This window comes from Channa argus, chromosome 14 (genome assembly GCF_033026475.1).
Source record: "Channa argus isolate prfri chromosome 14, Channa argus male v1.0, whole genome shotgun sequence".
Taxonomy (NCBI): domain Eukaryota; kingdom Metazoa; phylum Chordata; class Actinopteri; order Anabantiformes; family Channidae; genus Channa; species Channa argus.
Window position 1 is genome coordinate 5345005 of NC_090210.1, and position 15547 is coordinate 5360551.

General features: G+C 41.0%; 1 protein-coding gene across 2 annotated transcripts in view; it reads left to right on the top strand.

The window, feature by feature from the left end:
- The window catches only part of LOC137098505 (glypican-5-like), a 99694-nt gene extending 85247 nt beyond the window's left edge, over positions 1 to 14447 (top strand). For both annotated transcript variants that reach the window (XM_067474780.1, XM_067474781.1), the window contains one exon: positions 12135 to 14447. In XM_067474780.1, coding sequence (XP_067330881.1) covers positions 12135 to 12322 — 188 coding nt within the window. In that variant the 3' untranslated portion in view covers positions 12323 to 14447. The remainder of the gene's footprint in view (positions 1 to 12134) is intronic.
- Positions 14448 to 15547: the final 1100 nt, after the last annotated feature.

Below are 15547 nucleotides of genomic sequence, written 5' to 3' on the forward strand. Positions count from 1 at the left end.
GGGCAGGGGAATAAAGCAAATAAGTTTTTATTTAAGTTTAGAATTCACTGTCAAATATTAAAAAGAGTTGCAGCGGTATGAGATTTTCTGTGTTGAGGGAAGGTATGTAAATGTATTTAAAATACTAAAAGCAATCAATGCAGAAAACCATTCTCTGTATGCTCACGTGTCAATGTTGCGTCAGTGTGTTTCTGTAAAGGCATCTTGTGTCAGTTGAGCAATTTTATAATTTTTTTGAAAGTGTCCCTGTGCAAAATCCACTTTAATATATGTAGACTGTATAATGATGACACACAAGCTGAATCATGGGCTACGGTGCAAATCAACAAACATCAGCGTGTGTCATCCATGTACGTATTCTACTAGTTGTAAAGAGTAAAGCTACCGTAATGGAACTAATAATTGAGCCTATGGTTTCCTTGGAAACAATCTGGGGAGGATGACAACATGGACCTAAGTGTGGCTAGGGAAGAGAGGCAAATTTAGGATGGCAAATTTGCAAGAGAGCTTTAGGTAAGAAGTTTTTCTTTTAGTTGAAGTCAATGTCGTCCTAAATTCGTGTCACCACCAGACATTTGTCCCAATTTATCTTTGGTCACACAACCATCACAACAACTACACCTTCCTCATGGTGCCACCACTGCTTTAAAAACCATGACCAACAGTATTGCTGTTTTCATGATCTGTCAGAGGTTGCACAGTAGTGTAGTGTAGTTTGTGCTCTTCCTGGCAAAGGTGTAAGATGTCATAAAAACAAAAGTAGGAGAAAGCTGGTTATCATCTCAGTGGAGAGGTACACACATTTCTATGATCTGAATGAGCCAGAGGGATGTGCAGTGGAAACGTGTGACTCGTAGAGCCATGAAAGTACAATTCTCTTTTGGTAACAAACACCATCTGTCACGAACACTGGTACACAGCTCATCAAGATAGTGAAGACACCCCTGGCATTGCTTACACAATCTGCAGTTCAGCAGTTAAACTTGTTAACATGAAGCCATTGACAGTGATTGTTTTTGCTTTGCCACCCGGTGATGAACATAATAATTTAAATGTGACGAGATGGGAACATTGAAATGTGAATGGAATAGGTTTTCTTCCGTTTCCAACAGATGGACAAATATATTAACTTTTCCTGTCTTACCTTGCATACATTCAAACAGAAGGAAGCAGCTGGCTTTGTGCATGTTTGTCTTTGTATGTCTCTGCATGTTTGTGTGTGATCCAAGAATAAATCTGACTCCAAGGTAATTAAACTCTATTACTATACTCTTTCAGCTACTGCATGATGTGAATTTTAATACTACATTTGAAAACACTCAGCCATGTTTGACATACTACATTACGTAGGCCCTTATGCTAAACCCATCTTAAACCATCTTCAAGAGCGATCCGGCCAAGACAGCAACATATCCCTTAAACTCAGCCTTATCTTAAACAGCCTTTTGAAGGTCTATCAGAAAACAAAAAATAAAAATAAATAAAAAATAAACCGTATTTTATTCTTAACCCTAAAACCACATCATAGGCCTCAAACAGCCTTTGAAAGTGTATGACAAATAAAGGCCTACTCAAAGATGTGGGCTTTTTTTCTACCACCTGAATAATATTCAATAATAGCACATTCTCATGTGATATGACCTTGAATCTCATCTCAATACAGTGATTCAACTTTGACATATCACCCTAATAAAGTTATTTTAGTTTTCTACTGTGTTTGCACCTGAATGACAAAGGCACATAGAGAACTCTCCAAAAGCCTGTAAGGCCATAAAGGTGTGCGGCAGCTGTTCACCCTGGCAGTGGGAACACATTCCTAACACAAGCGGCTGCTTGGGCAGGATATGGCCAACCTACACCAGTGTTACCAGAATTACACAAGATCAACCTCAAACCCACTAGAGCCTGCTATTATCCTACATGCAGTACACATGTGTTAGAAATATGTCAGAAAAATGGAGATTAAGGAAGAAGGACTGGCTAAATGGTCAGGAATGAAGAGGCAAGAAAAAGGCACAGAGAACAACAGAGGGCTGTATGTTACAGTGATGTACAACTCATATGAGAAACAAATTCTACAAGCTGAGGTTTAGAGATTATGATTGCGACTTACGAAACTATGATTCAATCTACGGTGAGAGAGTTAGGAACGCAAGTTGGGGATTTGGTGCTCGTATGCTCTGCTAGGCTGGGTAGAATCTATCCATCCCTCGATCTTCCCATCCTAGGTCATGGACTGAGCCTGAGTCCGTTGAGACTGGCATGTGTAGAGGCCGGCTGGTCGGCAGATGTAGCGGCTGTGTCCCTGTGCGGATATTACCAGTAGGACTGCTATTTCCCTTTGCCTTTCATCTGGAGCTCAAAGGGTTGGGAATGCACTCTGCAGGGCAGAGTACGGTTGGAGAAGATTGAACAAGAGGATCAGAGATGGCTTTAGCTGGACAGAATGATGGTCTAGTTTGCGGATGGATGTGGGAGGGGTAGGCCACAATTTCTCTTAGATATGCAGAGTCATCCATTTGTTCTATATAACACTGCATATTTTTGTCAATGCTAGTTTTGTCAAAATCAGCGAATGATTGTGAGAAATCCCTCCTATGAAATTAATACAGGGAGAGACACACTACAAACAGAGCAATTACAAGGATGATCCTTTACACTTAAACAGGTGCAGGCATATGCAGTACATCAGAGATAGCTTTTTGACATCCATATCAGCGATTGTTATTAGTTGGCTCCCATTTCCTGCAGCTCCCATTCTTTCAATTTTAGGTCCTTTTCAACCTTGTCTTGCATTGCTCTCCCTTTTCTTCCTACTTGGCATATTCTACCCGGTGGTTTTTATGGCACTTTGAGAGCAAATTAGCTTAGAAGTCTCCCTAGGCGTGCAGTCATTAGGGGAGAATGGTTCTCATTAGCCAACATCATCATTTCCTTCCCAAGCAGAATCTATGAGTTCTTTATGATTGAGCTTTCCCAGTACACCTCTGAGACCCTGGCTGGGAATCACCAAGAATGCTGCAACAGGTTATAAAGTAAAGGAAATGATGGCATTTGCTACATTGGAAGATAATGTAAAATTAAACATAAAACATAACATTTTGTATGGTTGCTATGATGTTTACTACCAGAAAAACAAGGAATGCTAGGGACTCAGCACTTTTATAAACTACAGTATCACAGAAAGAGTTCTTACTCACTTAAGCCTGTTTCACATATGAACTCCAGACAATGTCAGGAGAAATCAGCTTTGGACAGAGTTGCCTTTCACACGTTACACACAGTGGGAGATCGTCCTTTTTTGAAGTGTCCTCACATGACAAAGTCTGCTTGATTTCAGTGAGTGGTCAGCATACACAGGAGGCACAACATGATAGAGAACAATGTTTTATTTACAGCACATCTGAGCCATGGATTTTAAAGTGTCTAGGGGGCTGACGGGATAAAGTCCGGATAATGTCGGGAGTGTCTAACTCCGATATGTTCATTCTCACATACACCCCCTGCAGACAAGGTCTGAAGAATATCAGGATTACAGTGTGAAAGGGGCTTAACACAGAAAAAAATAATTAGAACATGTGAACGTTTTCAAGTAATTAATGGGATTATTAAAATGGTTAAGGATGACACATTAGAGTACTTTAATGGCCAATCGGGGTGGCCCTGGGTTACCATGGGCTACTTTATTAATACCCCATCCCAGCCTTTTAGGCTGCATGAGTTACCAACTTGACTCTCTTACCTTGTCTGGGATTCCACCCCGGACACTACCACAGAAACTGGTGTTCTTTCTGTAACTCAACACTGAGCAAATAAAGTTAGACATTCCAGTGATATTGAAAAATACAGTAGGAGGATAAGCAGGGATGAGTCTGAACCTCATTGTTTCAGCTCAGTCTGGTATGCAGGGGGAAATACAAACTACTGTAAGCGAGGGAAGAAGAGAAAGCATGAAAGGACACAGGGTGGAATTTTCCCTTTGAGGCAGGTACTTCTGTCAGAAGATAGAAGAAGTTTTGTGATCAGAGTATCTGCTCTAGATAGCAGGGGTGCATTAGCATTGCATGAGTGCTCAGATAATGGAGGTAGCAATGAGCCAGTTTTTGTATTGACTACCTGCAGTGGGAGTCTGTATTCAGGTTTATGTGTGTACGCATCAAAGGGACACTCATGCAAGACAAGTCACTTCATTAAAGGCCTATCCTATTGACCAGTGGTGAGTGCAACAAAGCCTTTCTCCCTTATTCATAATTGATGTGGCAATTAGAGCTGAACCTGGAACAGTCTGTCAGGCCTGAAGGCTGAGAGGGGGCTGACCCCTGTCTGCTTCAACCGATTAGAGATCAGATAGAAAGGGCCACTGACAGCGTACTTAATGTAGTGCATAGTTCTAATTTCATTCTAAAACTGCAGTCAGTTATGCAACCACGAGTTTACATCAAAGTATTTGACTCACCCCCACAAAATCAAACATTTATAACATCATAGCACAACTTCTTTTTTTTTAACCCACACAGATTTCTGAAAACACTTTGAAGTCGAAAAGGCAAGAATCACTTAGATCAGGTTAACTCAGGGGAGGCTGGTCACATGGAGCAACACATGGCTAAATTCTGTTCTCTTTGTCTTGTTTTTGGGTGGGGGCTGCTGGAGCTACTGCTGCTACTACGTGTTGCTGAGCAGGTAGCACCCTATTGGCAGTTTACAAATACCAAAGCCTCTTTTCTCTACGTCAGCCCTTACAGCCCTTCAAGTCACTTGAAGCAAGCTTTGAAGCACTGCATATGTTAGTGGATTCTTGACACTTGAGGCAAGACTATACAGTGCTCGATATGAGAATCATAGAGGGAATAGCATATAAATATTCATCTTGAGGTTTCTACACTGATTGGCAGATTGGGAAGGAGCTGTGGGGACAGTGCTACATGATGTGCCTTGTAATGGATGGCGATCACTTGTGTGTGTGTGTGTGTGTGTGTGTGTGTGTGTGTGTGTGTGTGTGTGTGTGTGTGTGTATCTGCACCTGTTTGATTGTACATCAAAAGGACTAGTTAAAGTTTTGCTTCACCATCCTCCACCCAAAAACTATTTAAAAGATATCGGCCAGTCACACTATTCTAGTGTGTAATATATTCCTTCATTGGAAAAGTTTTTACCACAGTCTAAAAAAAAAAAGTCCATCACCAGTCAACTGCTCCAGTTAGGACAATATTTATTGCGATCACAATTTTTGAATCAAAGAAATATGTCACTAAATGGGTTACTGATGGCACAGATGAACAAGCTAATCCAGGCTACAGGCTGACAACTAACTAAACATTAGTAAACAAGATCCTGTGTTGATTTTAATATCTGTATGGTGACTGTGGGCAATACAATTTATTTTACAAAATTGATTTGCAAAATTTGGATAAGGAGCTATAAAAAAGCAGGATGCTTTGAATGAAGATAGCCACATAAATGTGTCTGTGAGTTTACCTCTGCATCCTTCACGCTTGTCTGTTTACAAGGGCAACGTGACACCTGTTAATGTAGTGAGGCATCTGGTCTCTTGAATGCAGGCAGGTGTAGTGTTAGGTGTGTGTGCATGTCTGAACACTAATCCAAAATAAGTTTTCAGCTGAGGAATGCAGCTGATGTTCAATGTTGTGACATTGAGGAGATGTACGGGGCCTTTATACTTTCTTATGCATAGAGGCTGCTTTCTCCTCAGGATTCCCCTCCATCTTGACAATATGTCACATTGACTGGTGGAGGTCACTGTCCTCCCAGGGCCCCTTTTGCCTATTTGTGTATGTGTTTGTGTATAGAGGAGTAAATCTTCATCTTGCCAAGGAGCTTAATAGTCTATTACGCCTAGAATCGCGCCGGGCAGATTCCATTGCACTGAACCCTGCTCCAGAGTTGCCATGCTGCTGTGCCTGTTGCTAGGTTAGGTGTCGGCTAAGATGCGTACCCCACTGGTGCCCCAGTATTTTTGGCCCTTTAGCCCTTTGAGTACCCTGCCAGAGACCCTGTTTCAGTCCTGAGTTCCTTGTACAGGTTGCCTGTGAGCCAGATTCACAGCCAGAAAATGGGTTGTGTGTACACAAGCAAACTCCGAGAATGCAGAATAGGGGAGATTCATTTAACGAGGTGAGGAGCCCCTGCCTGACATGCTACCACATAGACGGAGTCTTGGACAAAAACAGTGCATAGATGAATTGCTGGTAATGAACTGTGTGAATGCATCCTTCCCTTCCCTCCACCCTATAACATTACTCTTCAGTGTAAGGAAATGTGTGTGAAAAGAGATAAGGAGACATTGTGTGAGTGCTTAGGGAGGCAAATGTCTAGATGTGAGGCAGTGAAAGAGAGGCCTTAAAACCACTGTGATCTAGAGTTTTAAAATTCTCCTGTTGTACCCAAAAGTGTCAGGACATCTGTGATCCATCGCCACCAATGAACAGCATCTGTCTATTTCTTGTTGCCTAAAGGTCTGATCAGTGTAGAAAACAACCAGGGTAAAATTTATATTCCTGAAACTATGTGCATATACCAAAAGGGAGTAGTGTAATACTGTACAGCATCACAGCAGCATCTGTGTGTCCTCTCTCTCCAAACAGAGAGCCCCTTGCTCTTAAAGGAATACTGTGGATAGCAGGTAGCAAATATCTGGCAAAGGTCACACATCAGATTGGATCAGATGAGGCAGAGACTAATGATACAAATAATTTTTACTGACTCACTGCATTTGGAAAACAGTCAACTGGCGCCCACGCTTCAAAGACATATTGGCAATTGCATAAAGATCTTGTTTTACAGCAAATAAGGATTGATTTAGAAAATCAACAGTGTCATTACTCAGACGCTTGGTGGAACAGTCACAGGGGAAAGATAAGAACAGATGGATAAACTGTACTTGTGTTGTCTCTGAGGCAAAAATTGAACTAATGGCCAAACCAAGCACAGAGTATTTGGAGGGGTGACTAGCTAGTCACATTATAATCTCTACTAATTGAAGTAACCTGTCCAAGTGTGTGCACACACCCAAGTTGTAAATCTTTGTGCATGTGCGCATGCTTACATTTATGATGTTGCCTGTGTGAGTTGTAAAAAGCGGTGTCAAAGGTCATTTCTCTTAATGAAACATTGCTGTTGGCCTGATCCGTTAACCTTGTCAAAACCCAGCACCTTGGGCTGCGTTACAACCTCCCTGCATCCGTCTCCTATCAACAGCTTAGCAGGAGGAAGGCCTGCAAGGTCAAAGCAGAGATGTGAGCCTAGAGAGAGGAAGACAATCGGAATGGGGGAGAGAGAGGAGGAGTTACTGACCTTCATACACCTCCACCACATTGTCTTTATGTGCCATAAATCAAACATTCACTGTCTGACCATTTTTATATTTTTGCAGCGGAACCAGAGGAGTGGAAACTGCCACAAGTGCTTTAAAGCCTGTTCAGTACCAAGTCTTTTTTAACACATTTAACTTTGTGTTGGGTTATGTTACACTATACAAGCGGTTACTGATAATGGATGGATGGATGGATGGATGGATGGATGGATGGATGGATGGATGGAGTGTTGACTGGTGGACAAAAATGGTCATTGAATCCTCATAAAATTCAATCAACAATGCAAATGCTGTACAAAAAGTGAAGGGGTTTGAATGATTTCTGTGAGTAACTGAGAGTTGCAGTGAGAGACCCTGCAACACAATTCTAAGCTGTTTTTGTATTTAAATGGGAAAAAAATAAATACAATTCAGCAGAACAAATAGTGTATATGCAGTATGTTTTTAATTACTACAAGTCTGCTCCGTCTAAATAAAACTGCCTTGTCATCTTTATAGCATTTAGTGTGACAACTTGCTAAGCCACAGTATAGAGTAGCACCACTCCTCACTGGATTACAGCTCTGTAGTGTTCAGGCAATAGTACCATGCAAGCTTGCACAACACACACACATATACACATGCAGGCATCCAAAACACATACTGTATATGGACCAGATTGTTTCGGTTACGTGATTGTTCTGCCAAGTTGTTACAGTACCAATGTATGTGTCATGTATATTGTGTGCAGGTGTGTCTTCTTATCTTTATGTGATGAGCTGAGGAAAAAAGACTAAGGTCATTCTCACACTTGGCATGGTAATGCTGAACCATGTCTGAGGAGGCACCTATGCAATCACACTGGTCAACTGAGCAGAGTTTGGAGGCCAAACATGCACAGGGCACGGTACAGATTACTTAGTGTTGTTACATCCTAAATCGTTGCACGTTCAAGACACAGGGGGGATTGTTTTGAGAACTGTTGCTTTGTTCCTTTGCGTGGGTTCTGGGATTTAATCGGTGTGGCAACATTGGCTGGGTGCTGGCAAACTAAAAGAAATAGAGGAAAAGAGATAATAAAAGAGAGGAAAGTGAATAATAGTAGAAAACTGTTATTTGTTATTCCTCCAACTGAAGTTCTAACCCTTATTCCTCCCTTCCTCTCTCCCTTGCCTCTAATCTCTCCGTTCTTTTGGCCTAAGTCTGAGGTCCACCTCTACTTCTGTGCTGTGGCCAGGCTTCTTAGAAGCAGCTGTTGTTGCTCCATGGCCACTGGAAATGAAGGCTCCTCCAAACACACAAGCTGCCCATCTGCAGAAGCATTAGTGGCAAGGGACACTATGAGCAATTTCTCACACACTCAGCCAACACAGAGGTCAACAGGGTAGTAGAAGACAGCCCACTATAACAAGACAGTCTTGGGTTGAGCTGTGTTGCTTCCTTGTACTGGTTATGTACTGTAGTGATGAAGGTAACACAGTTCGTAGAGATCAGTGTTGGATGTAAAAAGTGACATGATCCCCATGTTCTCTCAGTTCACGACCCTGCTGCTGCAGGCTTTAACGACAAATGACGGAAACCACAAACCATGCTTTAAACTAGTGTAAGCCCCCCACTCACAAACATCATATATAAACACATACTTACACACTCCATTTTTATTTGTGTCTCAAGTTGTTTTCACCCAGTTCATGCTTTTCTCTGTCAGTGTTTGTATTATAAAGCTTTGTGCCAATCAAAACAAATTTGTCTTTTACTGGTAGAGAGCATATGTCATTGACTGTTGTAATGGGAGAAGCCTGCTGATATGCCATCACATCGCCTTGAAGTCGCCTGATGTGATTGATTCCATCTGCCCTCATAAGAGTGACGATGGCTATTCATCCTCCTCATACTTAAAAGCCAAACAAACCGTTTTCTTCTTCTAATCCACTACGTCATCTTTCACTCACTCCCACCCTCTGTTTGTCGGTCCTGCTTGTTCTCCTTTCCCCCACCATATTACAGGGATTTACACATGAGCCAACTTATGAAGCACAGCTTATCTGCTAACATTGTCTCATTATGACAACAACATCACACTCCAGCCTCCTCCTGCCATCCGGGTTTTTTCCATTTTTGTGCCTCAAGTTGTTGAATGCTTTTAGGGAGTTGCTATTTCAATATACACCGTTTTTCTTAACTCAATATATAAAATAATATGAAAATATTATCATCACAAAACATTCTCTAATTATGGTATGATGAACATTTAATGACATTTTTTGTTGTCATGTAAGATATGCACTACATCAATGTAGTGTATATACAGTACGGTAAAGATTATTAATTTTAAATGTGGTGGCCAAAACATTAGAACCACCTCTTCTTATAATGCAATCTAGTACAACTCTACTGCCCTCTATGACCTCAGTACTCAAAACATAGTAGAATTATCAGCTTTCTGTCAGTTTCAACTTAAAAACTGAGGAATTATAAACTTGTAAAAGTAGAATTCATGGCAGAGACACCTAATGTTAGGACTGATCAGTGTGTGTATGTGTGTGTGTATATATAGCAGTACAGCGATGATCCATCCATCAAAGTTTGGCACTTACTTTGGGTCTGGCTCACAGCGGCACATGATAGCATCTAATGTGCCTCATCGGATCCAATACTGATCAAGTGCACTCATTATTTTGACATTTGTTTCTTCTTTACACTGGTGGAACTCTAGATCATTGCCTAGTGTGGCTTTGCCCAAAAATTGACCTGGTTAGATTATTAGTTTAATGGGTAGTGACTCTTGGCCTTGCAATTTCATTTTATTGCACCCAATTTTCTCTTAACAAAGCATTTCAATCCCATGTATTCCTGAATACCACAAAAAAAGACATTAACTAGCTGGCAGTAGCATTTATGCTGTATTTTGTTGTTCTGGTGAGGCCCTGCTCTATAATTAGCCAGTTGTTAAGCCATTCAAATGCTGTTTTCTGACATCTCCCTGATTGTATGCAGCTCATTTCCATTGAAACAATAAGGGCAATCAGATTTGGGATAAATTATGTCTTTGTCTATTGTCTCCTAGAAAAACAAAAACCATTGGCACAGGAAACACTTTCTCTCTCTCCAGAGCCCTGCCTAGCCCTATTCACACACACATACAAACCCAAGAGCACAGTTGGGATGGGTTCATATGCATTCTCTATTGTAGAAAGAGATGTATTCTTAGAAGACATCTGACCATGCCAGGTGCGGAAAAGATGACATTAGATGAAAGCTTAAAAAAGTTGAGTAGATTTAAGTAAGAAATCCAGTTGCAGTTGCATGGTATGCTGGGAATGTATGAGCTTTATATGAATGTGAAATTTTAAAAAAGCTATCAGAAAATCTAGCTGTCAAGTTGATTGACGCCCAGGTCAACAGATAGGAACAGGTGTAACTGTATTTCATGTAACAGCTGATTTCTAGATCATTGCAAACCTGCCCTACTGATGAGGCACCGGGAGCTTAGAACAGCTGAAATTTGGCAGTGCTAGCCCCCCATTAGCTATCGTACCCCTTACAACATACACAGCATTGATCTGGGATCAATTTCACCCCATTCCTTTTTGTTCAGTTCTGTGACTTCATATTCAAATAGCAGCAATTCACAACAAATGTCATCTCAAGGCACTTTATGTGTGTGTGTGTGTGTGTGTGTGTATATATGAAGACGTATAGATTAATAGAGAAAACCCAACAAATCCTTCTTAAGCAGCCACTAGTTGACAGTAGAGAGGAAAATCACCCTTTAATGGAAGACACTTCTGAAACAACCAGGCTCAGGATTTGGTGGCTATGTGTCTCAGCTGGTTGGAATGAGTGGAAAGATGAAGGTAAAGAAGTTAAAGAAGAAAAGAGAAGGGGCACAAAAAGACAACAGTCAGGTCAGGATAGTAGGGCCAGTAACTCCCCATTGAAGCCATACAGCTCTGAAGTTGGGGATATCGCCCTGAAGATACAGAGAGAGAGAGAGAGAGAGAGAGAGAGATAAAAAGAAGAACTACACGACAGGGGGAACTTTTGGAACCTGCCCTAACACAGTACTGAATGTACAGTATGACAGTGAAGTGCTGTGACTCAGCCAAGTTCCTGTGCTAAGGGCGATGTACAGTATGAATTTGGGTAATGAGCAGAAGGAATCTATTTTCTATCGGTTTCAGAGAAACCAACACATTGCCACAGCTCTTAAGGAAGTGAGATGACTAAAGGAAAAAGGTACTTCGAGTGTAAAAGTAGTAGAGAGAGACTGGAAGAACAGCAATAGGTAGAGGCAGGAGGAAAGTCCTCATTAAAGAAAGCTGGCATTTCACCCGCACTAGCAGCACAGCATTTGTGTGTGTAACTGGGATAAAATGGTCATGAGCGCCTGCCCTACCCTCAGCTTGATCTGTAATTGGTTGTAAACAACACATGAGTCTGTCCATCATGTGTTTCTGGGGATTAGACAGCTCTTCAGTCCTCTATCTTGGTGTATGTGGGGGAGATAGCAGGGGGTGATCAGTGTTTATTTTACATTCCCTGTGTTGAAGAAAGACACCATCATACATAATGTGGCACGTGTTTGATGTTTTTAAAGTGGACAGAGGATGTAATAGCAAGTTGGTAAGTAGCACTTTTAACTATACATAATAAAGGCTGTGCCCTTTCTGATGTGCATATTAACTTGTTTCAACTAAAACAGACTTAATCATGATTTTTTTATGTACACCCATCTTTATCATGATGTGCCAAAGCATTTTCTCTCTCCTTTTCTTTTTTTTCCTTTCAAATCTTTATTTCTGTTTCTATTTCTTTACAGTACATCCAGATGGTTCCAGTGAAGAAAAGCCCACTGGGAAACAGCCTGAAGGTGACAGGCCACATGACAACCCTTCCAAACCCCCCTCAGTGAGGATGCTGGGGGACTCGTCGTCTGCCAGCTGGGCACGACCCTGGAGCCTCAGACTGCTCTTTGCTACATTTTGCTTGCAGTGGACCCTATTCTAATGCCAGCACTGTGTGTAAATCCCCCCTCTATCGCCCCTTTAGAAAATACATACAGTACATGCAGGCAGACACATCAAATACGTATCACACATAGTATCCTTACTCCTCAACCTACACGAATGGCTGATAATGATGGGGAATAAAAATGGAAGACGAGACAGGTTGTGGAAGAGAAGAAGACTGTAAGCTGTAGAAAAGGGGCTCTGGGAGAAACATGTCCTGCAACGTCACCAGTGTAGGTGATTGCACAGGCTGATTGCACAGGCTGATCCCACACGCGCTCGTCCACAAAGATTAGCCCAGCTGCTTCCACTGGGCTGTTGGGGCTAGACGTGTGTATGCAGACACCAATATGGGCCTACAGCACCATGTTTCACTCAAACACACTGTGTGGTTCAGGATGGGACTGCTTCATCCTGATTTTACCGACACCGATAGAGACTCACTTACATGCATTTTACATATGCCAATACATGCCTTGTTTCTCTGCTGCTGGATTTTACTTACACTTTCAGGCCGAAAGCCTCCTCACAGCTATTGTACCATTTGCCAATCAGACAGAAGATTTCAACATATTTGAAAACCCATTTTCTTAGGGGGGATTAAGGGTTGCATGATAGATTGATAGCTCAATCCCAGGTGCCTGACCCAGAACAGCAGATTTGAAATAGCCTAATGACTGTGTACCTTGCAGGGGATTAGAATGTAATGAGTTCACAGGTAAAGCACGGACACACTTACACGACCGAACACATTTTGCTGACACACTAGGTGTGTATAGTATGTAACTGTATATAGATGGAAAATTTTGATGAGTGTTCTGATTGCATAAAAAAGCTCTTAACTGATGGAGCTGTCTGGGGTTTTCTTTACGTTTCATCCAGCTATAAATGGACTATGACTCCATACTACATAAAAAAAACTGCAAAACAGTGAGATTGCGATTTCTTTAATAAAGCAGGAATGTGCATCATTTTCCAACTCAAGCCTATGACATAAGTGAACGTCTGTAAATTCTTAATTTCACTAATGTTAATTGTGCATCCAGTTTTGTGTGTTTGCTTGTTGAATTGCACATTATTGCATGTATAACATACCAAATTCTTCAAACTTGTTATGAAAGGATCTGACCCATCTTCGTAAAACATCAACACCACATATATAAACTGTAAAACCATAGCTTTTAAGTGATGGCATGTCACCTGGTTGTACCTTACCTTACTTAATGATGGTGTGGAATTTAAAAACAGGATGAAGGTCGGGCTACAGATCCAACACATACCGATTCAAATGCTAAAGAAGAAGAAAAAAAAAAAACGTAGAATATTGTTACAATGTTGGGTGCATCTATTGTTTGTTTCAGTTCAATGGTAGCCATTGTATAAGTCCCTGTTAATGGATTTTATTCTGTATCAATCTTGATGTTTTATCATTCAGGAAATGCAAATAATTTCCATTGTCTGCACACTATTTCTTGGATTTGCAACAGTTAAAATTGTGTTTTAAGTGATTTCTCATGGGAGTGGAGTTAGAGACAAGTTCAACAACTGTGTGACTTCTACAATGGCTTCTATCAAACAGTTGTACCTCTTGTGTAGGTAATTATGTTTTATGTACTGGTACGGCTACAACAGAGTACCTGTGTGAATGAGAACGATGAATCTATGATCAATGCTGCATTTACAATGTTAAAGCTGACAATGCTATACAGTATGTGAAAGACAGAAGCAGTATCTAAGCTAAATAGTTCTTTACACTTAAAGGTTGACATGGGTCTATAAGCAGTGATATACCTCTTTCATTACCTAACATTTATTGTAAAACAACGTTTCCTGTCTCTACCAAAAAGTAATTCACTCTCCCTCACAGTGGAAGAAGGACAATCTGTTTATAATACCTGCAAAAACATTAAATATATATTTAATCCCTGCAGATAATGAAAAAAAGCAAATAACTACAGCTATATGAGATGATGTTGAAATGTGTTACATTTTGTGTTCTGTTACTACTTGTTTTGTTTTTTTGTTTCCTTCATTTATGCTTTGTTTCAAACTGGTCTCCATTGCACCCACAGATCACTTACAGCCCTATACCATTGCATGTGTATAAATGTACATATCACTTACCATTTGTTTTGTGTCTCATTTACCCTCGTTTGTATCAACATGATACAATGTAGCTGAGCTCTATTAAAGGTGCTCTGCTTTTTTGCTTGTCTCTCGAGCTTCTCCTTAAAGAATATCAGTATCTATGGACACTGAGTAACAACATAGATTTGCTTAGAAAATATGGTAATTAAAGGTGTTTTCACTTATTTTTCCTGATAAGCCCACTTCTTATATTACAGTCCCTCCAAAATTCACTTTCCAGTTAAGTGAATGTGAAACGGGGTGAGACCTATTCTTTTCCAGTCATGAAACATCCCACCTCCTTCAATTTGCTGCAGAGATTAACCTGATTGGACGTGGATCCGTGAAATTGGAAGTTTCTCCAATGTCCAGCTGGCTTGACAGAGGAGGTGGGATCGACCTCTCCTTGCAAAAAATTAGGTTTAATAAATAATATTTCAAATGTATTACTTAGCAAAATGATGAGAGAAAGGATGTTGGGCTATTGTGAGCATGAGGACAACGGCAGAGGTAAATGACAATAAAACATTAGACTGTAGGGCCAACACCTCATAGCTACCAGTTCGAATCTACCTACCATGATGTTCCCCACATGTTTGCGTGGGTATCGTCTGGGTACTCCAGTTTCCTCCCACAGTCCAAAGACATGCATGTTAAGTTAGATGGTGACTCTAAATGGCCCGTAGGTGTGAATGTGAGTGTGAATGGTTGTCTGTCTGTGTATGTCTCTCTGTGTTGCCCTTGGGATAGACTGCCGACCTGTCCAGAGTGTACCCTGCCTCTCGCCCATTGACGGCTGGGAGAAGCTCCAGCCTCCCACACCCCTAAACAAGATAAACAGTTACACATAATGGTTTCGAGTCTTGAACACTTGCTATTTTCTGCTAGTGACATTTAGAACCCAACTTATGTGATTTCCTGTCCCATCATGCATTTTGTCCAACCCATGCCAGTACATTTTGCAACATGAACTTTGGTCCATCTTGGAAAACACAAATGATTCTCACTTATTCTGATGTTACACCACAGACCACCACAAGTGTGAGACATTTCTAGGGGTTTACTTAGGGAAGTTGTTTTACAGGAAAAGTTTGCT